This window comes from Arachis hypogaea, chromosome 4 (assembly GCF_003086295.3).
Source record: "Arachis hypogaea cultivar Tifrunner chromosome 4, arahy.Tifrunner.gnm2.J5K5, whole genome shotgun sequence".
NCBI classification, from domain to species: domain Eukaryota; kingdom Viridiplantae; phylum Streptophyta; class Magnoliopsida; order Fabales; family Fabaceae; genus Arachis; species Arachis hypogaea.
In genome coordinates this window covers 125,611,576-125,636,211 of record NC_092039.1, presented here as the reverse complement: position 1 = coordinate 125,636,211, position 24,636 = coordinate 125,611,576, and the positions used below count along the sequence as shown (strand labels likewise).

At 33.1% G+C, this 24,636-nt stretch overlaps 2 protein-coding genes and 1 long non-coding RNA gene across 6 annotated transcripts; all 3 read right to left on the bottom strand.

Annotated features, from left to right (window-relative positions):
• Window positions 1–2,566: 2,566 nt before the first annotated feature.
• Window positions 2,567–9,381, bottom strand: LOC112797989 (cell division cycle protein 27 homolog B). The gene is made up of 16 exons (XM_025841127.3): window positions 9,102–9,381; window positions 8,011–8,083; window positions 7,708–7,817; window positions 7,531–7,577; window positions 7,292–7,389; window positions 6,689–6,993; window positions 6,287–6,442; window positions 5,777–5,984; window positions 5,297–5,523; window positions 5,091–5,156; window positions 4,770–4,889; window positions 4,572–4,648; window positions 3,970–4,089; window positions 3,637–3,856; window positions 3,242–3,523; window positions 2,567–3,097 (listed from the first exon to the last, which is right to left on the bottom strand). Exons 1-16 carry the CDS (start codon window positions 9,204–9,206, stop codon window positions 3,047–3,049), a joined length of 2,265 nt encoding a protein of 754 aa, XP_025696912.1. The 5' UTR covers window positions 9,207–9,381; the 3' UTR covers window positions 2,567–3,046.
• A 5,740-nt stretch (window positions 9,382–15,121) lies between these two features.
• LOC112797988 (uncharacterized) lies at window positions 15,122–18,921 on the bottom strand. 2 transcript variants are annotated; one of them, XM_025841124.3, is made up of 6 exons: window positions 18,606–18,921; window positions 17,507–17,825; window positions 17,097–17,242; window positions 16,618–16,894; window positions 16,217–16,489; window positions 15,122–15,773 (listed from the first exon to the last, which is right to left on the bottom strand). In XM_025841124.3, exons 2-6 carry the CDS (start codon window positions 17,813–17,815, stop codon window positions 15,288–15,290), a joined length of 1,491 nt encoding a protein of 496 aa, XP_025696909.1. In that variant the 5' UTR covers window positions 17,816–17,825; window positions 18,606–18,921; the 3' UTR covers window positions 15,122–15,287. The 2 variants fall into 2 exon arrangements, with proteins under 2 accessions (XP_025696909.1, XP_025696910.1); XM_025841125.3 differs by having other exon boundaries at window positions 17,507–17,816; window positions 18,606–18,766.
• A 987-nt stretch (window positions 18,922–19,908) lies between these two features.
• On the bottom strand, window positions 19,909–22,886 carry LOC112797987 (uncharacterized). Of its 3 annotated transcripts, XR_003199890.3 has the most exons (5): window positions 22,412–22,886; window positions 21,806–21,956; window positions 20,978–21,049; window positions 20,773–20,853; window positions 19,909–20,165 (listed from the first exon to the last, which is right to left on the bottom strand). It is a non-coding gene; the product is annotated as an uncharacterized lncRNA (long non-coding RNA). The 3 variants fall into 3 exon arrangements; XR_003199889.3 differs by having other exon boundaries at window positions 21,806–22,886; XR_003199888.2 differs by lacking the exons at window positions 21,806–21,956; window positions 22,412–22,886 and having other exon boundaries at window positions 20,978–21,711.
• Window positions 22,887–24,636: the final 1,750 nt, after the last annotated feature.

Here is a 24,636-nt window from a genome sequence, read left to right as displayed (position 1 = left end):
GGATGGACGAATGTTGAAGAAAGGGGTAGAATGGTAAGTCCACATGTTTTTGAATGACTGGAATATCGAGCAATTAAAACCAAGATTCTAAAAATCGAACTGGACCAACCGATTTGATTGTGTTAACCAAAAACCGATTTTCTAGTTGGTTCGATCTCAAAAATCGTCCTGCAAAAAATCGATAAAAAAAATCGACTGAATTAGTAGTTAATTAGTGAACCGAATTATTGTTTTTGTGTGTCTGTACTCTGTATCTATTTCTGTTACTCCATCTTACTATGTTAAACTTTTTTGTTTAAAAAAAATTATTAACCAAAATATACACAATTTTTCAAAAGTTTGTTTACTACGTTCAACAGTTGTATATTAAGATATTTTTTTAAGCTAAAGTTTTGATTCAATATAAATCATTTGGAAGTAGGGGTGGCAATACCACCCAAATCCACAGGTACCCACCCCGTCCCTACCCGCTTGGGGCGGGTAATTATCCGCCCCGCACCGGGGCGACTTTTTAGCGGGGCGGGTTCTTAGGAGGGGCGGGGCGTGTCGGATTTAGGTAATACCCGCCCCTACCTGCCCCGCTACATATATAATATATATAATTTTAATATATAATATGTATAATATATGTAAAATAATTAATAATAATGTATCATATTTAAATTTTTACTTTAATTTATGTTATATATGTAATGATGGTTATATAAATTTTGAATTTTAATTTTATTTACTGGATTTTAATAATTATAGGGGCGGGTAGGGGCGGGGCGGGTACCCGCAGGAGCGGGTTAGGGTTTAATGTTTTCTACCCGCGGGTAAAAGTGAGGCAAGTTCTATGCGAGTTGTTGTACGGCGGGGCGGGTCGGGTAGAACAAAAACCCGCCCTATCCGCCCCGTTGCCACCCCTATTTAAAAGTATAGAAGAGAAAGACCCGTATTGTTAGTGCTTCTTTATTGAAAAAGTATCAAATCTTTTATATCTAAATCGAATGCTTTAAAATTTATTTTCTTCAGACCTTTTAATTAAAAAAATGAGAGGAAAAATGAATTTATCTGTAATGTTTTCCGACTCTACTAGAAATCTGATCAAAACTTGTTTTTAGGTAGGGCCAGGGATCACTAATTAGTCGAATGAGCCCATCCCTCTTATCATTTATTGGTCGATCCGGCTGGCGACGAAATTTTTTTTTTATAAAAGACTAGTTTATCTAATATATACTAGATTATTTTTTTTTATAGTATCTATCTATCAATCCAATATATTAAAAGAAGAGCAATGCTAGGAAACTAAAAGGGTATTAGCCAAAAACCAGTCAAATATTTTTGGATGAATTTAAAATCTCTACGAATTAATATATATAGATGTTTCTTCTACTAGGTATCAGAATGTTTTTTTTCATACTAAATGAATGTTCTTTTATATATTTGTTTCTTCTACTATTTCTTTAAGAATTTCATATTTTTTTTAATTTTATAAATATTTAATTATTTTTACTAAAATATAACTGAATGTTTCTTTTGTTAAGTATTAGGATATTTTTTTCCATATTAAATGAATGTTTTTTCGGTGTTGGACCTGTGTAGATGCTCCACCCCTGAGAAGGGAGTGGCTGCGCTGGTGGCTACTGTACCCAACACACAGCAAGAGTGTCTTAACCAGCTGGAGGACCATGTGCTGCACAATCTTGATTGGGACTCCATCATGAAGGACCTTGGATTCCACGAAGACTCCAACCCACCCTTGTTCAAGACCACCCTCCTTAATGTCCCTGACTTCTCTCCTTCCTTCGACCCACACTCCGAACTCCGAACTCCGAATCCCAGACATCCAAACCATGTCCTACAATTACGCCAACGCCACTGCCACCCTCGACCGCCTCCTCCACGACACCTCCAATAATTCTCCCCCCACCGGCTTCGATTTCATAGAGGAGCTCATCCGTGCTGCCGATTGCTTCGACACCAACCACCTCCACGTCGCTCACGTCATATTGGACCAACTCAATCAACGCCTCCGATCCCCTGCCGGTGCAAAGCCTCTCCAATGCGTCGCCTTCTACTTCAAGAAGAGTAGTGGGTCGCAGTGGGAAAGCGGAGAGGGTCTGACGGTGAGAGAGATCTGTGTGTGATTGTTGGAGGTGGGTAGGTTAATGTGAGAGAGAAGAGGAAGGTATTTATAGGTTTTAATTAGGTTTACTTAAATCTTTAAATTTTGAATTTAAAAAATTTAAAATTAATTATTAATATAAATTAATATAGTTTTGTTTAATTTTTTGCTGATAACCTCTTGGTTCCATATACTTTTCCTTAAAAGAATCCCGTTGGAGAACTAATAGAGTAAATGTATACAAAAGACTGATTCTTTGGCTCGATAATATGCCATAATTCTAAATTCTATTTAAAAATTTATCGCAAATAAATGACTGCACCCAAAAAACAAAACAAGAGTTAAACTTTGACGTTTGCTTAAAATGGATAAGTGAACTGACTCCTTAACAAACCCATTGGTTTGTAAAAATGTTATGCCACTTCAGAATCAGTTCCCATTTGGTGCATTAGGCTGTTATTTTTGTCACCTTTTAAATAAAATATTTAATTGATGAGAAGACACTATTTTTGCATGTGTTTTTGTGGGGTTGGCCGAGTTGCAGTTAGGAAACGAGAAAAATAATGAGCAATTCGACAGATCAAGTAATGTTAGGAGAGGCCACATACTAAGAGCCATGGATTTAAGAACAAATGAATGGGTTAACTAATGATACATTTTTATGTACTCTCCCCTGAACACAACTAATGATACAAGTATGGCAGCTTCTTTGGTAACTTGGTTACATCACATCCTCTTCCTATTAGCTTGTGTTGCAAAATCAGGTCTCTCTCCTACAAATCCGCCAAAGCGCGCCGACGTGGCGCGAATTCTCGCCCAGCTGTTGGTACTGCTTCTATACACAATCAGCCAAAAGCACAAGCAGAGGCCAATCCTCATGACCAGGGATTCAGATGAGGATAACTTGCATTAACATCAGCAGTTATGAGCTTCACATTGCTATAAGTTGTCTTCAATCTCATCTGGAACATGCAATTTCTCGATGGCAGCCTGATAGATGAGATGAATATGCAGTTGCATCATCAAATATACATAAATAAGTTGCAATTTCTTCTAGTAGAAAGATAAGTAAATTGTGAAAATTGTTGATGAGTTTAGTGTAAAACAATTGTTCTTTCTTCTAAATCAAATCACCTTGATGGCAGCAGCATCTGTAGCAGATGGTTTCAAATCCAAAGAAATACCATAATGAAGCATGGCTTTCTCATGCATGTTGCGCCTTTTATAGATCCTCCCCATCAAAGCATAGACACTACTTTCTCGGGGAGCATACTCTTTAAGCTCCTCTAGAACTTCCAAAGCCTCATCAAAATTTTCCAAGCTCATTAGTATATTAGCCTTCTGATACATTGGAAGAGGATTTTTCTTATCTGCTAAGATAGCCTTCTCCATTACCGCTAGTGCTTCCTCACTCCTCTGTCATATGATACAAGCATACCAAAGTTTCAGAATGCTGGTTGCAAAAGACAAGTACAAGCATAGAAAATGTAGTCAACTACTATATTCAGCGTATATAACAAGCAATCGACCTTTAAAGCATGCAAAGCTGTGCCAAGGTATGACATTATAACCGATGAGCGTGGATTAATTTGGAAAGCCATCCGAAAAAAATGCTCAGAGAACTCAAACTTCTCTTGGCGAAGATATACCATTCCAAGTCCATACCATGCATTATAATGTCTTGCATCAACCCTAAGTGCACTCTGATAGCACTTAATTCCATTCTCAAAATCTTCTAATGCAACATATCTGTAAGTACCAAGTAGAAATGACTAAAACTTAGAAGACCATAGGAAGTTGCGGAAGATACACTCAATCACACGGATAGTCATATGTAGTAAACAAAATGAGCATGTACGTACTCATGTCCACAAAGGGTGTGTGCATATGCGAATCTGGGATTTAGTTGAACAGCTCGCTGAAAGTTCTTAAGTGCAGTTTCATGATCTTTTTGCAGGCTGTAACAATTACCCATGGCACACCTACCAGAATATTTTAAAAATAATAATAATTAAAAAAACACTAGCATAAATCATAATAACTAAAATGGAACACCCAAATATAGCAGAAGCTACTATAAAACTTTTCAATTCTCAACCTGTAATTTCCAAAAGCTCACTCATGTGGTTAAATGGTAGATAATGCTGTGATGGTAAATATTTTTATGAATTGAAAGGCTTCAAAAAACAGAGAGCTCAAATTAGACAGAAAAGTGAAATACAGGGACTATGGAATGACCTTATACCTCATATATCATATATGCCAGGAATATGATATCAGCCCAAAAATAAATGCATTTATTTTCAATAGAAGTTACTGTTTTGATTCACAGCAAATGCAGCAACATGTATGCATGCATGTGACAGATTTGGGCCTTCTGACAAAGCGAAGAAGGAAAATCGCAAGTGGAAATGACTCCTAATGGGGATAAAAACAATCACAAAAATGTTTCAGACAAGCCTACCAAGTCTGCGGAGCTAAGCGGTCAGTTGATATCAATTCCTGAGCCAAGTAACTTAGCTTCATATCTTCCTTTAGATGCTGCATATAGATAACAGTATTATGGTCAAACAGTAAGCATGCTGATTTACATTTATAGTTTTCACTTGAAATGGAAGGACTAGTACTAGCAGTAATAATAATAACAATAATATAGACTCACATAAAGAACCGTGGAGTACACATCCATTCCTTCCAAACTATAAGGCGTACTCTGACGAGCAAGACTAAATGCCCGATCAGCTTCTAAATAATCAACTAATTCAAAGTGCGCTTTTCCAACCTGCATTAACAGATATTGAAGCATGCAAATAACTGAGATTCACCTGTCAAGAATCGCCAGCCTAAGAACCATTCGAGAAAACAATTGCCAAACATAAGGAAATGACTATATGAAGCAAAAAATTGGAATATTAACCAGGAATTCCTATGGAAGGTCGCCCGCAGGCGCCGGTGGGGGGCAGGGGGGAGGAATCAAAATTACCTGGGAAAGAACCCAGCCAGTATGGTAATGCTTAGGTGGAACTTTAAGATAGGCATCCAGTGCATCCTGTTTCACCAATAATAGAATCAAGGACAAGGAGCTTGTCATTGTTTTTCCTTTTCTCAAATCCCTAATACGAAATACTAATGAATAAATAAATATAAAAGCGTAAATGATATCCTGCTTTCTCCAGAAATAATTAATACCTGGCACCTATACAAGCAGGAAAGTCTATAGGCGTCACCAAGATCTCTTAAAAGGGTCAATGCTTCTGAAGCACCAGTGATGACCTTGGAGCTGCTCATTAACTGTCCACCAACTGAAAAATTGGCTTCTTCTTGTTCTTGGGATTTAGTTTCAACGGCAGGCGAGGAAGTAGAAGTTGTTGATGTAACATTTAAACGAGAATCATCAAGAACATCATTACGAACCCCTGAACATCATTGCCATATTAAATAACAAAAACCAGAAGGAACTAGCATCCAGCGAAACCATCACAGGCTGACTTTTCCCTCTTATAATACTTTTAAGAAAGTAGAATAATTGATGAAACAAATATGAACTCTTCAGCCATGATAACACATAATAAACGAATGGCTTAACTATCACCGCACAAAAAGTAATATTTATATAGGAAAAGAATAACAATACAAACAGACAGTGCCATACATAAACCTAATCATCACCTTCATCAATGTTTTCATTGGCCCATCCCTGTCCCTTACGAACTATCATGCTACGGAATGCCATAGAGCTAAGCTTTGACCCACCAAGATACTTAGAAGAAATAGACGTTCCATTTCCAGTTACTGATGCATTAGAGTTAGCATTTGCATCACCAGAGAGTCTTGAACTTCGTCGAGGACCAGAATCAGAAAATAATCTACCAGAAATCTGGCACAATAATTCAGAAAGCATTTAAAATTTTCTTCAAACTACACAATATCTCAATAAACTAAATGATCAAGCAAATAAACAAATTGTAGATACACTAGAAGTTTATGTTATAATACTTGAAATAGTTCATATAAACCAGAAAGTGCAATGACCTATAAGAAATAACAAGCTTATCCCTCAAATAAGATATAATACGAAGCCTTTCAGGATCATTCATAGACCAATAAACAAAATGTATAACATCATTTAGTAATGCAAAACTAGTAGACAATAAAGCCATAGGAATTAGACCCCCCAACCTTCCGTATCTTTCCTTCATCCATAACCTTTCTTCGTGGGGCTTGAATAGTAGAGTTCACTGTCGATTTAGGAGAACTTTCAGCAGCACCGGTACTCAGATTTGGGCCATTTGGCTGCACATTCCTACACAAAGGGGGTGGAGCAACATTTGATAGCTGCAAAGAGGTTAACCAAAAATGTCAACATTTTGAAAAGAAAGATGGACATCAAGGCACATTCAGTAGACCAAAGATGTAACTACCATTTAGGGACCCATGGGCCACATTTTATCAACATTTCTGTATTTATATAATCATTTTCAAAATTCCAGAAATTGTGACATGATCAGTTGACAATTTAGCTTATCCACAATTTCTAAAAGCACATTAAGATGCATATAGTATGGAATCAGACTTAATTACCTGTGCAATTACTGGAGATGGAGTGTTATAAAATGATATGTTAGAGAGGCTACTATTAATGGGTTGACTAGCAGTTCCCCCAAAAACAGATGCTCCATTATGAGTTCCAGGAATATCCTTTAAGCCTTGCATGTGTTTTGGTTGCCTTGGACTTGCATCATCTGAGACACAATGTCTGGAGTCAACTAGATTACTATCCTCAGCAGATGATTGTGACCTTGGAGAGGTGGAACAACTTAGGTATTGCCTTTGTACGCAAACAGCAGCAGCTTCACCAAAAACTGAAGATGCTTCTTCAGCAGCACCTAAGGATTACGGAAGAAAAGAAAAAGGGTGTAATGATCATCATATTCACAGCAATATAAGGAAAGAATGCTTGGGTTTACATGAAACTTCTTGAGCCTTAATTTTAACACAGAACATATGTTTGCTTTGCTTCAAGCGGCTCATTTCATAGGATCAACATATACTAATCTCAGTGAGAAAAGCATAACTATATAGCTTAGAAAGCAGACCCAAAAACTAAACAGCTTGGCTTCTACAATCAGTTAATTAAATATGTCCAGTGAGCATCAGCAATCAGGTCAATATCATTTTACGGACCTAATGTGCACAACTCCTCATATGCAGACCACATTAAAGGATCCATTGATAGTGCCTGCTTAAAGTGATCTATGGCACTTTTCCTTCTGTCAGTGTATCTGAAAAAGCAGCACAACAATCAAAAAAGAATATAGATGAATAAATTCATCAAATGTGTGTGAATGTGTGTCTGTGTGTAAAAATAGGAAGCAAATTTCAGAAAAACAAATTAACAATTGATGGGAAAACTGATCATCAACCTGTAAATAAGCCCTAACAGATAATGACCAGCTGCACCATTTGGAACCTATATATTAAGGAAAGAAACAAAACCAAAGTGTCAATCAACTTCTACCAAATTTATCAACAAATTGTAAAAAAAAATAAAAGAAGAAGCATGTCAATGCGAAAAAACATTCTAAATTATCTGACTTTACCTCTGCACTAGGCTCATTAGCAGGACATAATGCTGCTTCTGCTTCACTTAGAAGATCCATCTGAAAGCATGATATTGCAAACAAGTATCGGGATTGAGCCATTTGTGTTCCTTCAAGCAATAAAGACAAAGAATAGCAAGTGAGACATAATAAGAAGCACTGTTATGAGCAAATAGCAAACAATGGGGGAACATTGAAAAGAAAATCCACAAAATAGAATGCCAATGGAGACAACTAAAACTAAAAGGAATAAGAATGAAACTCCAAGCCAGGTTGGCACAAAAGATATTGTATCAAACATACCTTTTAAGATGGAGTATGCAGAATAAGCTTGATTATTCTGCAAATAACACCCAGCCAACAATTGAAGATTTGCCTGCACAGTATAAAAGAAAAATATGATCATAACACTGCTAGAAAGAGAGTAAAAGATACCCTTCAGAAAGTCATGCTGAATACTCAACCAACGAAAGTAATGTTGGTTCGACAAGTCTGACATCTCATTACATATCTTAGACACCACAAATAAGAAGGTTCCACAACAAATAAAAAAATACTAAGCCTAAACATATAATACATTACTAAAACAAAGCATGAACTTCATACTGACATTTTTTTTTTAAGTTGCTGTTTCTGCTGAATAGCAAACATTTTGTGAACAAAACTATTTGCAGAAGTACCAGGATTTTGTCGCACACGAGACTATATAATCATAAGGGCATGACAGCATAATGCCTAATCCTTAACCCAAAAAAACCTCTAAAAAACAGCTTCATTTATGACCAACCAAAATACCGAAATTTCTATAATAAGTTCCATTTAGTAAACATAAAATCCCTCTGTAACCGCACTGTGCACATAAGCAATATACCCAAAAAAAAAAATTAAGCTTTTCTTATAACAAAACAAGACTTGTAGGAGGCAAAACTATCATACATTGTTCACTGTACAGTAGAGAAACAAAGCTTGAAAAGCAATCTACCAGTACTAGCCTAATTTAATCATATAAGAGCACTCAGTTACTCACTACAGTGAACAAAAGATGATGCAACCCAGATATACCACGAAGCTAAGTTTTGTTTAATTTTTAGTCGAATCCAAATCCACCAAAATAAACTACGATAGAAGAAAATAAGAAAAGGAACTTGAATCGAATAGCTGGTTCATAAACCAGAACCAATCAGTCTCTGCAGAGAAGGAAACAGAAGCAGCGAGAATAGCTCGCCGAGAAACAGCATGAAGTTCTTGCGGAGCTTAAAAAGGAACCAGGATTAAATTTAGCTCTTCTAAATTTTCCCATGGTTTCTCAGGAACCAAACAGAAAACTTTTTAAGGAAAAAGGGAAAAAGAAGAAGAAAAATTTTGAATTTAGAGAGAGAAAGAGAGAGAGAGACCTCAGTGGGGAACTCAGCGCAGAGACGGTGGCAGAGGAAGATGGCGTTGGAGTGCATGAAATGGCGGAGGCTCTTCTGCACGCAATCTACGAGTATGGCTTCCATGGATTCGTTGTTGGTGGTGGATCCTTCCTTCTTTCTTATTCAAAATTCGATTTTTGATTCAGAAGAATGGAGAGAATAGGAAAGAGGAAAAAAGAGGGGTTTTTGGTTTAGTTTGGTTCTATTGTTCTCAATTGAAATTTAAAGGTTTTTTTTTTGTTAGTATTTATTTTGGTGGCTACTCCAATGAAGATTTAATGATTGTCATCATGTGAAGATATATCATTTTGACCATTGGATGATAGATTGTAGGACTTGATTTTATTTGAAGTAAAAGTGTTACCTTTATTTAAAGTGTTGCAAAATAAATAAGTTACACTTTTTAAACAAGGATCATCATGAGAAGATGTTTTTGGCATCTTCATGGGAGTAGCTGCCATTTATTTTTGGGGCAATTTGGGATTGGCACGTGATGAGTTCTTCTATTTCAAATTGGGTCACGTGATAGGTTGGTCCTTTACTCCTTCCTTCATCATGTTCATGAATCATTAATGAGATTGATGAAACCCTCAATTCCAAAATTTGATCCGTTGCTAACAATAATCAACTGATATAAATAAAGTGTTTGTTTAAGTATTTTTATCTTGATAAAAAAAATATTATTTTTTAATATATTTAGTAAATTTTTAGTAGTAAAAATAAAAATATTAAAAAAATAAAAAAATATTTAAAAAAAACTGTAATTTATATATTTTTTAAATTAAAAAAAAAGATATTTTTTATGTAATAAATAAATAAAAAAGTATTTTTATATCGTTATAATCAAACATAATTAATAAATAAAAAGATCTTTTTTGTATGAGATATCCAAACATAAAATTACTTTTACTTTTCTATAAAATCTTTTAAAAAAACAATAATTCGAAAAAATATCTTTCTTAAAAACCCACTCAAATAAGCCAAAAATTATATAAGGTTTGTCTAATATTTGTCCCGATAGATATCAATATTATGAGTAAAGTCTTATTTCAGTCTCTAACTATTTTACTAATTCTCATTTCACTTTTTATAGATTGAAAAATGACATTACGGTTTCTACCAATTAATTTTGTTAGACATTTTACTCCTTCTATCAATATTTCCGTCCAGAACTATCGAATCTTGTTTATGTATCACATTGGTTGATAAGGTGTTAAGAAACCATTCCAAAGAACAAAATATTCTTTATCGTATCAACAATACACTGCGATAAAATAGAACAATTAAACTCCTGAAAAATTTTTTAAGAAACACTTAAACTTTTAACTAATTTAATCATAAACCTATAATAAACTATGAAGTAGAATAAGTATCCCAAAATTTTGACAAGTCATTGTACTTGCTATTGCACTGATTGTTAACCTTGGTTGGTAGTAGCCTTAATTTCTTGCTTCTTCTCTTTCTTATATTGTAAAAATTTTGTTTGATGACATGTGCAAAAAAAAGGTTGGTTTCGAATGGTGTTATTTTTACCACTTTGATTGATGGACAATCCAAATATGAAAATTGATTTCGCTTGAAAGAATTTTCAAGTAATGATCAATTAAGGTATTAGGTCGGACTTGATCACGTACAATGCATTGATCAATGGCCTTTACAAAATCTGCGATTTGAAAAAAGTTAAGAAACTTGTGATTAAGATGAGTGAGAGAGGTTTAAAATCTAACAAGATTACGCACATAACAATAATAGATAAATATTGTAAATATAGGGAGATAAAATTTGTATTGAAGATCAAGAAAAAAATGATTAAAAGGGATTGAATTTGATGAGGTAACTTTTACCGCGCTCATATAAGAACTTTATAGAGAAAAAGGAAGCTCATATAAGAACTTTATAGAGAAAAAGGAAGAGAAGGGGGAGCAAAGAACTGAGGCTGCTGCCAACCAAGACCAGCAATCAGTGTAACAAATAGAATGACTTATTGAAATTTAGGGATACTTGTCTTACTTTATGGTTCATTATGGGTTTATGTGTCTATATTTAAATTAGTTAGAGATTTACGTGTCTCCTAACAAAATTTTCACGGGTTTAATTATCCTATTTTACTACAACGTATTACTGACACGAGAAGGAACATTTTGTTCCTTGAAATAGTTCCTTGACATATCATCAATTAACATGACACGTAAGTAAAATCCATTAATTTTAGACAAAGACATTAACGAAAAAGATAAAATGTTTAATGGAGTTAATTGTTAGGGGCCGCAATTTCATTTTCCAATCGATAAAGGACAGAATAGAAGTTCGCAAAATGATTATAAGTCGAAGTGGAGTTTTACCCCAATATTATTATGATCATGTCTTTGAACTTGCTTTTAGAATGGGATATTCAATCCGAGATTAAGGAATGAAATTCATGATTATGTTTGATAACTAGAAATTTGAACAAAAATATTAATTTTAAGATACAATTTTTTAATCTTTTTAATACTTCTAAAAGATAAAAATATAAAATTTTTAAGAGGTGACTACAACTTTTTTAATATTTCTTTTTTAAAATATCCTCAATTAAAATTTAAAAATCCAACTTTACCTCTTTAATGAAAATTAGTCAAGGCTTTCTCTTTTGATTTTTTTTTTTTTTGCATACTCACCCTCGTCAAGTCGGGACTTTATGGTCGCCACAAAGATCAGCTCGTCATGGGAGTCATTGTGACTTTTTTAATCTCCACTTCTCCTTCCTTTCTCCTTCATCTCTGTGCTGCCAGTGTTTGCTCGTCTCTGCCTCCTTTATTTGTGTCATCTCACCCATCTTGGCTTTGTCATACTTTGTCTGTTTTTGTTGGTGCTCGTCTGCTCCTACTTTTTCTATTATCATCGTGTTGGCTCCTTTGCAAATTCTACTCTACACCTCTTTGAAGTTCTGCTCTCTCTCTCTCGTCGATGACTTGTTCTTTAATGGTGCAATCCTGCAGCAATCCCTTTTAGAAGGGCTAGAGTAGCAGCATTTGTAAGGGAGGGTCTCTTATCTTTTGTAGGGGTATCCACAGATAGGATATCATATATATCCGCAAAATTAAACATTTTCTTTTTAATTATATTTCTATATAAAAAATTCAATAAAAATATTTTTTTGCACTTTTAAATTTATTTATTCTTAAAATATTTTTAATCAAACTCTTTTTAAATAACAAAAATCAAATAATATAATATATGAATAAGCGTTACATGACAATGATGGACTCAATGACAAATGAAGAGTTGGACAGTTCAAACCCAAAGATCATGAATAGTCACCAAAAAAAATCCAAAGATCATGAATGAATCTCGGATAATGCGAATTGCTCGGGGCTCTGGTCGTCAAGGGAAGTAATGGAGATGTTGGAAGAATACAAGCGTCATGCAAAAATCTGGAGCAAAATGAAAGGGCTTAAATTCCCAAAGAAGGGTGGCATGGGCGGGCTACAGAGCTTGATGAAGCAGATGGGATCTGCAAAAGACATGATGGGAATGTTTGGTGGTGGCAATTAGTTTAATGAACCTGGCCTTATGATCTGAGGATCGTTTCTGACCATAACTAACGATGCATTAGAACTGGACTCGGTCCGGTTATGCACTTCACATTGATTTAGGTTTAGGTTTAGGATTTAGAACGGGTAATTCTATTTTTGAATTTGTTGTCGTTAAGTTTATTTTGTACCAATACTTTTAAATTAAAGATTTGGGACCTATTAAAATATTTGTAGGTATTGAGGTTGCTCCATCAATAAAGAAAATTTGCTTATCTCAAAGAAAATATTGTCTTGATATTTCGGAGGATTTTGGTTTATTAGGTGCTAAGTTTTATGTCTCTGTTCTAATAAATAGTACCACAAGATTATATCAAGACAAAAGTTTTCTGCTATCTGACTCTTTTGTATATTGCCGTTTGGTTGGGCGTTTTATTTATCTCACCACTACTCGACTGGACATCATGTATGCCACTCAACAATTAAAGATTTGTTTGAGTGAGTTTCTAAGAAATTTTTTTTGAATTATGTTTTTTTAAAAAACCTCATGAAAAAGTAAAAGTAATTTTATGTTTGGATATCTCATGCAAAAAGATCTTTTTATTTATCAATCATATTTGGGTATCACAATATAAAAATACTTTTTTGTTTATTTATTACATAAAAATATTTTTTTAAGGAAAAAATATCTTTTAAAAAATGATGTAAATTACAGCTTCTCAAAAAAAATTTTTTTTCTAGTGCTTTTATTTTTACTATTAGAAATTTGCCCAACACGCTAAAAAATAAAAAAAATTTCATTGGAAAAGATCTTTTTATCAGAATAATGGCGTCCAAACAAACACTAAGTCAATTTATGGCATCTCTTACTGAATCTCATCTTCAAGCTGCCAAGCATGTGTTATGTCTGAAAACTAGCCCCGACAAAGGACTTTTATTTCTCGACTTCAGTGACTCTGATTGGGCCGGATGTCCTGACACTCGGCGATCCTTAACAGGTTATTGTTTCTTCTTAGGCAATTCTTTAGTCTATTGGAAGACCAAGAAACAAACCACAGCGGTCCGCTCATCCACTGAAGCAGAATATCGTGCACTTACTAACACAACTTGTGAACTTCAATGGATACTAAATGTTTTACAATTTTTACGCATCTCTCCTATCTGTCCACTAGTTTTATATTGTGATAATGTGCTCTTCATATTGCTGTTAACCCGGTTTTTCATGAACTGATCAAATATTTAGAAGTTGATTGTCACTTGGTTCGACAAAAAGATGGAGTGATGAAACTTCTCCCCATTCTCTCTTCTGGGCAGCTGACATCTTCACTGCCTTTGTCTTCTCAACCCTTTCATCTTAATTTGAATAAGCTTAGTTCTTGACGTCTTCCATCTTAATTTAAATAAGTTTGGTGTTCTTGACGTCTTTAAAATTAAAAATAAAATATAGTGATTAAAATATATTAAATAAAAACAAAATAATGTAATCTTTTATTTTTTAAATGTATGTGATTAGAGAGGAGGTGAGGTAGTGGAAGTTTTTTAACGTGGAATAACTGATATACAGTGGGATAAATGATTAAAAAGGGCAAAATTGAAAAAAAATGTTGGACACCAAAATAAGTTTTACCATTATATATTATTATAGATTATAGATTATAGATATAGATTATAGATGAATTTATTTAGTTAAAATTTATATCCTTGAGTTTTTTTACTCAACTATTATTATTATAATTTAATTTATAAAAAGTTAAATTAATAACTACATTATTATTTATTAATATATTAATATTGGTAATGAATAAATAAAAAATTATTTATTTAATATTTTTATGTTATTTATTATATGCTTTGATATGTTTATATAATCTTTTTATTTTTTTATGTGCTATATGCTTGTTCCATGACTTAAAATTTTTGGATTTATCATTGTCTCTTTCAAACCATGCTTTTATCCATTTTAGTCACCCAAAATAAAAATTAATCCACAAAAGACAACACCTATTATTATTACGAAAAGTTTTAAATTTGTATTTTATTAAATATATAATAAATGGATGAAAATTTTTAAATTTATATGTTTTCTATACAATTTTCTCAATTAAAAACATTAACAAAATGATACATGTTAGCTCAATAATGCACAATTAACTTTTATAAAATTATTGTTGGAGTATATCTAAAATAACAATAAAAAAAAAGCAACCAAAGTGAAACATAGCAACACTAATCATTTTATATAGATTAAAGTACAATTTTTGAGATAACACTTGGAAACAAAATTTACAAGATTGATCACCTATCAATTAAATATTTGAGATAATTGATCTTGCTTCTATTTAAAATATGAGAATTTGTTCTTCACTAACTGTATTAACCAATGTTGATTATTATTCATTTAAGTACTATTACTTTTGTCTCTTCTACCAACTACTAAGGCATGAATCATTCTTTTGATTTTGATTAGAACACTGATACATCTCCATCTCCAGAAAGGAAAACAACATTGATACACAATCCTATTAATAGTAGTAGTGTTAAAAATTTGATGAGTTGTACACTGAAAGCACTTGCTTTTTAGGTAACAAAAAAAGATGAAAAGTCTTAGGACTATTAGAACATATTAACTGTCAAAACACTCTTAATTTCATAGTTATGCAGTTACCACATCTATGCTGATGAATTTCTTTATAATTCCCATCATTTCACTCCCAGGAAAACGTCCCAAACATCCTCTTGCAGCTGCCAATTCATTCAGCTCATAAACTGAATCGCAGCCACAAGACTCGGAACATTTCTCTTTTCTCTCTTCTTGTTCCAAATCATTGGTCAAGTCCTCACCAGGCACAACACTGGGAATAGGAAAAGGGTCCAGAGAAGTGGTTTGAATGGTGGACTCGCCAATCGCACCAATGAAGTCTTGCAACCGACACATCGTGAATGGAACTGGTTCAAAGCTGTGATCTCCATACTCTACTGGAGTAGAGTGATCACCTGTGACACAAAGGTAAAACTGAAATTTTCCTGATGATTCTGCTTCCCACAAAAGCCTTGCCAACTGCCCTACTGCAGTGTCTACAGCTTCTAATCCTTTGACTTTGAGAATGCTAGCTTTGTCATGGCCTGCATCATCTATTGCCTGTAGCACCACACAAAATCTCATCACAATTCAGTAATTAAAAGAATACAACTTAGAACGCAAGCTTTAAGTAGCACTAAACACAAGACATTTGTTTGGAAATTCCCATAAGATCATGAGTAAACTAATGTTTCTGTCAATAAAAATTCAAAACACTGATAAATATACTCATGAATGAATGAAACTAGCTTTGTAGTTTGTACCCACAAAAGACGGTCTAACATTTTGAACATTCATCGGTAAAAATGGTAATTTACTCATCTTTCATGAATATAAAGTTCGTTTCGTTTATTCATAGATAGATTTGTCAACATTCTAAATTTTTACGGGTAGAAATGGTAGTTTACTCTAAACATCACTCTCTCATTAGATCATAGTCTAAACAACTATGCATTTTCCAAGCAAGTGAAAAGAGAGAAAAACCAAAGCTATAAAATTTTGACCTTGATATGAAGAAATCCAAAGTCATAGCCATCCGACCGGCCTTCTTTGTGCTCATCCTCTCCAGGTACAAAAACTCGGGGGCAAGATTGCAAAGGAGCTGAGAGAGCCTTAGCTATTGCTGATGATTTTGAAGTTAGTAAAGTTCGATAATCTCCGGTGGCTCCTGGAGCTTCTAGAATATCAATACCAAGTGATAAACCCAGGCCAGCAATTATTTTTGTGGGAGCAACCATGCAAGGCCATAAACCATGTTTGTTTATAAATGGAGGAACCTGTAATAATGATATACAATTTGAAAGTACTAATGGCAGATCAATAGTACATTTACACGAATATCCTGTATAACAAAGGTTGCAGCTTAACATAACTGTGTAATATAACATTAACCGAAACAGCATACCTCAATTCGAATGCCACAACCTCTTAAAAGGACTACATTTGCTATGTTCTTCCCTTCTGTGGCACGTTTAACATTCACAGGATGAGAAACCAATATTTTTGTTATTTCCTTGGACAACTCATTAACGACATCAGCTGTGTTTCTTGCTTCATCAGAATCGTCTAGAGCTTCGGCTTTCAAAAGTAGGCGGTTGTCCTTTAATGGGTCTGTTCCTGAAATATTTCCACTCAAATTTGGTCCTTTGACAACCACTCCACATCTATGTTCTGTTGCATACCTATGAATTTTTTAAATTAAAGCCAAATCATCCAAGATGCCCCAAAATGTATGTCATGACTAATATATATAGATTTCTATGCTACTTAAATTTTCTCGGGAAACAACCAAAATGTTCCCAAGTCTACTTCATAAAAATGGAGAACAAAAACATTAAAAACTCAGTATAATTCATGCTAAGTGGCAATCTTAAGCATCTTCACCTGACTCTAACTTCATATTGAGGGAAAGATGGCAGCTTCATTCCATCAAGGGCAGCACAAAGTATGGGGCCTTCTTCTTCGAAGTGCCTGTCAGCCCTCCTACTGGTGACTATTCCAGTTTTCTCATCAAGTGTTGCAAAATTTGACTGCAGAAAATAAGGAGGAATCACCAAGTTATTAACATGTGAAATTCAGAAAAGCCTGAGATATAACTATTTTGCAATAGGAAGATTAAGAAGTAATCATACAAAGAATACTAAGAAACCACAGTTTTTGCAAGGAACATAGATATAACATCAGTAAGTATGTTGAAAGTGTAATGTCAATTTAAAATAAAGTATGTTCATATCTACTAAAAAATGCTACCTAAATAATGAAAACAAACAGTGAGAATTGGGATCTACACCAACCTTAAAAGCAATATCACCAGGTGACATGGCCAATCCAGCCCCCATGGACTCAAATGCACCTCGACCACGATAATAAACTCTAGGATCATAACCCAACAAGGAAAGATGTGCAGTGTCACTTCCACAAGCCAAGCCAACCTCAACAGGGTCCATTAGTCCATTGATTCCAGCTGACGCAATGGCGTCCAAGTTAGGCAGTTTCGCTGCTTCAAGAGGAGTCTTGTATCCAAGCCTCGGCAGCGACACATCCCCCAGCCCATCTATCAGCACAAATGCCACTCTTTTCTTTGGCAGCTCTTGACTACTCATTCTGCTCCTTCTATTCTCAGGTTAGATATATAATAGCAGTATTAAACATCTAAAAAAGAAAATTCTTTCAAAAAAAAAAAAGAAATTGCTGATATATTCAGCAACTTCACTCTCAGATGATTCCTTCACATAGAACACAAATAGCATATTATCAATTACACACAAAGATTTTACCTTTGAGCTATTTCACAGCTTAGAATACACCACCCAACACTTCATGTGTATTTTTCTAACTAAAATCTAAATCAATTATATAAAGAAAAATGGGACATGCTACATAAAAAAGGGTAATAACCAACCAGCAGAAACCCAACAACAAAATCATAACTTTGTTTCAGTTTTGTGTTCAGTATTCAATTTAGAAACATGCGTCTGCATTGATGTTGATAGTGTTCATTATTTATATATATACCATGTTAGTTAGGCAATTAGTTAAATTGGTAGTGGATAGTTAGTTAGGCAAGGGTTGTATATAAGGTTAATATACACTGTAATTGTAATTAACTTCTCTGATAAAATAGCCACTATTCCAGAAAGTTCTCTTTTCTACTCTTTCTTTCTCTCTCCCTCTCCGTCATTGTTCTTCACCATTTCTCACCTGGTTCTTGGCAGAGCTCACCAAACGGCTTATGAACACACCTTTTTCACAATTGATCCCCTTCTTGTGTATTTATAAACTCACGGCAACAAGTAAAAGGGGGCAAAATGAACATGCAATACAAAGAGATCAAATCTCCATTGATGAATTTGACAGCATATCAGAAGAACATTGAAAAATTACAAATGTTACCTTGATTGATCAATCAGCGTGAGGAATCTAGAGAGAAGTGATGAAGATCGATGAAAATATGAATTGATAGAAGCTAATTACTTTCAAAACTACAACTTTATTCTCTTCATAGCCCTTTATTCGCACATGAACCAGAACTTATTCTCCCTCTGAGTGATTCTGTCGATAAACTAATAAACAAAGTTAATAAAAACGTAATCACTAATCAAATTAAATTAATTGAAAAAATAAAGCTTGAATCTTTCTTATGTATTGATTAAATGATAGGTTGATTTTGAGGAGCTGAGTTGAAATTTATATTAATATTTTGAAGAATAAATAATTAAATTAGTTATTGAAAGATTATATATACTCAAATTGAATTCGATTTTTTTTTAATTAAATTCATCCTAAAAAATAATACTTATTTTCACAGAATAAAACTTTATTCTTAAAATCTTTTGAAAATAAATTAATTGATTAATTTTTTTAAAAATTAATTTAAATAATAAATAATATTTTAAGAATGATTTTAACTATTAACTCTTTATATAATACATTCAAATTTCTATGTTAGAAGATAACCATTTAAACAGTGAATATAAAAAATATAGTACTAGTTATTTTACTTATAAAGTACAATATATAATTACGCTAGCATACAAACAAAATACATAAAAATTAAAGCCTTTAATTAACCACGTAATCATGTCATTTAAAGGCATAAGTTGGCAAATGACTTTGTTCACCATGAACAAGAGATCATCAATTCTATCTAGCTCTTGTAGAAATTGTGCATAGAATCAATACTTTAATTGGTGTTTAAGAAGCGGTGGAATCAACCTTTTTTTTTTAATTATTTAAAGCTACAAAATAAGAATAATGCTTATCCTGATAAAATTATCCTAAAATTATTTATGATTATTCAGATTTTTTTTACGTTGTTTGTTGATGATTGCATGCTTAGTTTGTTGATTACTATTGTCTTTACCATTTTCATGTACTTTCTCCCAAACACCAACATCAATCTAGTCTGATTTGGTTATTGGCTTATTGCCATGATTTTTGAAATCATTCTTCTGTTTAAATACCAAGCTGATATGGGAAAAACAATACCAAGCAAAATATAAATATTTTTCTTGATGATTATTTTTTTAGAATTTACTACTTTTAAAAATGGTTAAATTATATTTTTTATGATTCTATTTTATGTCATTACACGTTCATTTCATTTGTTGCTCATGATGTTGATCATATATGTTAGTTCTTATGTTTAGCAATTATAAAATAAAATAAAATAAAAAACCAAATAATTCTTTACAAATATTGGGACAAAACTATTCTCTTCATAACTTAAGATTGGCAAAACAACCTTTTCTATAAACTATTTAAAATAGGATATAACTGCTACTGCTAAAACAAAAATTGCATATCTAATGCATAAAGCTCCAAAAGTCCAAAACTAAAACACTGAAAGATACAAAGATACAAAGATATACTCCACTTGATTCATTTGTGAGCCCCAACTGTGTTCTTGCAAGCATCAGCACATTCTTGTGGCTTTGCCTTATCCTCACAAGTCTACAAAATTAAAATACATTTATCAGTCACTAAAATTGCTTAACCAAGATTTTGGTATTCTAAAATAAATAGAGACAACATGACTTATTTTTCATGTTCTCATTATTTATTTATCAGTTTGTTACCATAGAATATAGGCTCCATCTCAAGAGTACACACCACACTATGATAAATAATATATTTTTTTAAACAGTAAATAATTTTTACTAAATTTATAAATAACATGTACATTGCACATAATGTACGGTAATCAGAAAGTTAGTTAGTGAGTGTGTCCAGCTCAGCACAATTAGTTAGAATCTGTTAAAGAATCATGTATATATAGACAAATCTCTCTCTTGTTCATTATTTCTTCATCATCTCAGTTTCTGATACCTCACATTTTTCTATTCTAAAAGAAATAATTTTTACTCTTCATCGTAGTATTATTCGTGATAATAATAATAATAATAATAATAATAATAATAATAATAATAATAATAATAAACCACACGAACATTACTCTTTTGAAAATAATAATAAAAGCTTTATTATTCATTGTACATAGGCTTTTTCCCTGAAATCTAATTAAAAAAAAAAACTAATCTGTTCAAATAAATGACATAACCTCTTTGCAGGGTCCTTTGCAGGGTTGATCAGCAATGCAAGCCTGACCAGCATTGCAACAAGCCTTGTCCATCATATTCCCCTAAGTCATCAATAACATTAGATATCAGCTATCATGACATTTTTTACTATAGCTTGTTTTGTCAAAATCAAAATACATAACATAGAATGAAATACTTAAATTGAAAGATCATGAATATATTCACCTGAGCTTGTCCAATGGCTTGGCCAGGATTCATGTTCTGGTTCTGATCCATTGTTGATTTCTTTGTTTTGGACTTGTTAAAAAAAGATTAATTCAACGATATGAACTTATTAATGTTGAATTTGACTCATATGGAAAGCATAGACATATTTATTTATATAATAGCTTAAATTGATCAACTAAGTGACACATGTAATGATTTTGCACCGTTTATCTTGGTTGCTTTGGTTTAGGCTTAAAACCAGGAACTTGTATTTTCTTATTAAATTGACGGTTAAATCAAAGAAAGTAAGAAAGCTAAAATAGAGCAAATGGAACGAATTCATGGCCAAAAAAAAGAAAGGTATCAAATAGACCAGTCCTCTTTATTTTCCCTTTTTGGGTTTCTCTTCATTCAATATGTTTTGGAATTCAAGTATAAGCAAAGTAGAATCCCTTTCAATCTCAGGCTAAAATACAATGTAATCAAGAAAGTGGAAAATATGTAACCAGAAAAGAGAATATGCTAGTCCTAGTATATTAAAGATCAAAATATATATCATAAAATATAGTAGATTCTAATCAAATTAAACATATGCTGCTATCATCTTTAAATGATTTGTCCTCGCTCAATTCTATTTGATTTTTTTGCTTCAAAAAAGAAGTTGCAATTCAATCATTTTCATGCTTCAGGAGATGTTCAAAGTCATGGCAACCGCAGCAAGTTCCACAGAGTAGTATATCTTCTAAAAGCAATAAAATCTTCCAAGACAAAACAAACATATTGGATCTACTTGACAAACATATTGAAATTTGAAAGTGCAAATGTAAAGCAAATAGTTTTCTTTACTTTTTTCACTTCCTTCTCTCATTGTAGATTCACAAAATGGTAATCAATATGTGCTATCCATCTGTCAAAGTATCAGAAACTAAAGCCAACTCTCGCTTCTGTTTAAGGCTGGAAGAAGATCCTTGCAAGCGACTCATTCCTTACAAAAAAACTGGCGAAAACAACGTGTATAACTAATGTAATTCAAATGGTTTGTAGCAAATTGAACTATCAAATGTATATCACTTTTCTGAAAATCAAATAAATGAACAACATTTATGAACATGACAAAGGAAGTAATCACTGTCAGAAAACTGAATATTTGCAAAGTAGCTCAACAATTATCACTATGACATGACATTGACAACTACTTACAACTCCAAGAACAGAACAAGCAGCAAAATCCAAAATTCACGACAATTTAACTGCTATGTAGTCCTAATTTTCAAGGCAAAACTAAAAGTGATAAATATAACTGCATTCAACTAAAATAGCTAATACTCATGAATTGTGATGAAGGAAAAAAAAGTCTTGCCAATGTTAATCATAAGCTAAACAGGTTATCCTGACGAATCAGCAATAATTCATTAGTTACATCAACAATATTCAGAAAGAGAGAGACTGCACCAAGTGGATTGCTTGAATACCAGACTAGCAATTTCAGCTTCTTATCCTTAGATGCAGGTACTAATAATACAGAAGAAACAAAAGTCAGAGGTTTGAAAATAAAGCTAATATTACTTGTATACCCAAAAGGGTAGACACCCAAATACCCTCTCTATTTCACTCACAAGGGTTCAACATCATTTCTACTGAAAACAACTAAACAACCTGCAAAGTTAAGTTCTTTTAGGGACAAATTCATAAAACAAAAATTCCAAAAAATTGAGGGGCGTATATAATTGATGTCTTTGACGATTCTAGAAATCAGAGGCAACATAAATGAGAACAACAGAGAAGCATCACAGGAAACAAGGAAGCTAGCACAGACGAATTGGTCAATCAGAGGATCACACATTTTATCAAACATGTAGCATGCAACCAGTTGCAAATATAACTCAACAACAAACAGAGTAAGACACGGACGGAGTTAACCAACTAACAATCAATGTAAAATACATATTAGAATATAAAATATATATTAAAAGTAAATTAATTAATATTTATATTTATATATAAATATATAATAACTGATTTTGATAATTGATTTTAATGTACAAACATTAATTCAAAAGTCAAAATTCTTAGGAACTATGTGTTACTCTACTCTATTTTTTTTTTGGCCAGATACTTGGGTATTTGGGTTAGGCACTTGGGCCGTAAAAAACGCTGTCATGCTTCTTAAAAATGAAATATGAAAACGACGTCGTTTTTTTTTTGAAAAAAGAAACCTAATTTTTCCACTCCCTCTCTCACACACTTGAGAGACTCGTCTCTCAATTCCCTCGTCTCCCACTCGCACACAAGCAGAAGCAGCATTCGTGGCTTCTGGTTCGTGTGCCGTCGTCTTCTTGGCCTCGCCTCCGCCTTCATTTGCTCTCCGGTCAACCCTTCGTCTCGCCTCCGGTAGCTGCTCTCCGTGATTGGTGAGTTCCTTCTTCCCACTTTTTCAATTTTCAATCAGCTTCTTCTTTACATCGATTAACTAATTCGCTGTAATAATAATTAGTTGATTCAGGTTTTTAAATTTTAGATAAACAGGATTCGCTGATTTATTAATTAGTTTTTAAATTTAGGATTTTAATTATGTAATTTATTGACTGATTTAGGGTTTAGGTTTTCAATTAGTTTTCTTCACCAGAGATAACAAAAGAATGGCCACTATCTCCATAACATGGATATGGCAGACTCATCCTACCTTTTTGTGCTGAAATTTTAACTTTTATTTAAAAGAATGGGGGCAAATAAAAACTGAAATTCAGACTACTTGGTACTGGGGCATTATCTTATACTCTTATGAACTATGTTTCCCAAACTTTAAACTATTAGATATATTTTGGGTATAAGAATGAAGGAAACATGACTGCAGAACAAAGGAAATGAAAAAAAAAAACTTTTTGCTGTGTGATTCCTTTTAAAAACTTTGTCGTGGGGCTCCATTTTGGTCAGAAGAGAGGGTTTTCTCTGTGGGTGAAAGGTTATAGGTCTATGGCAGAATAATGGTACATGAAAATTGAAAAATGAGTAATAAAAATACGAATTGGATGATGTGATAACCTTTTCTTTTTCTGCTCGTCTCGTTTCTGCCGAGATGAAAAATGAACCTTTGAATTTGTTGAGAATGTTAGGTAACTAATTGAGTTCATAATTAGTTGGTAATTAGTTAAAATATATAATGTTTTATATTAATTTAATGGTGTTATGATTCAAGCTACGATGGCAAGTTGGAATAATGTCTATGGTGTCTAACAATTTGGGGAACTGGGGTGTGGCGAAAATGGTTGTATCTCTGCTGATATGGTTCTTGGTACCAATTACCGTAGTAGGTTTATGGAGTTTACTATTTTTTCATCTGAAGAAAAGATTGTGTATCTGGAATTCTGGATTAGGTTGATTTATGCTTATTGTTTTAGTTGTTCACTACTCATTGGAGTTGTTTTTTTAATTGGTTCATCTGCTTACTATCAAAATTGTTTCTACTAATTGAAATTTTTTTTTAACACTTCAAATGCTCATTACTAGGGTTGTTTCTAGTAATTAAAAGTTGTTTTGATTAGTTCAGCTAGAATTTGAAAAACACACGCACATATGCACACAGTTGCTTCTGATTGATCATTGAATTTTTGAATTTTGATAAGGCAATGAAAATGTCAGACCACAATCTGGGTTGTTTCTACTTTCTAGTCATTAAA

Excerpts from the sequence above, each read along its gene's own strand:
- LOC112797989 (XM_025841127.3), bottom strand. The coding sequence starts at position 9,206 with ATGGAAGCCATACTCGTAGATTGCGTGCAGAAGAGCCTCCGCCATTTC. Across the intron at positions 6,443-6,688 it reads CATCTCCAGTAATTGCACAG|CTATCAAATGTTGCTCCACC; the intron begins GTAATTAAGTCT and ends ACCTCTTTGCAG. Across the intron at positions 3,524-3,636 it reads CAGCTTTGCATGCTTTAAAG|AGGAGTGAGGAAGCACTAGC; the intron begins GTCGATTGCTTG and ends ATCATATGACAG.
- LOC112797988 (XM_025841124.3), bottom strand. The coding sequence starts at position 17,815 with ATGAGTAGTCAAGAGCTGCCAAAGAAAAGAGTGGCATTTGTGCTGATA. Across the intron at positions 16,895-17,096 it reads CAATATGAAGTTAGAGTCAG|GTATGCAACAGAACATAGAT; the intron begins GTGAAGATGCTT and ends AAAAATTCATAG. Across the intron at positions 15,774-16,216 it reads TTGGATTTCTTCATATCAAG|GCAATAGATGATGCAGGCCA; the intron begins GTCAAAATTTTA and ends GTGGTGCTACAG.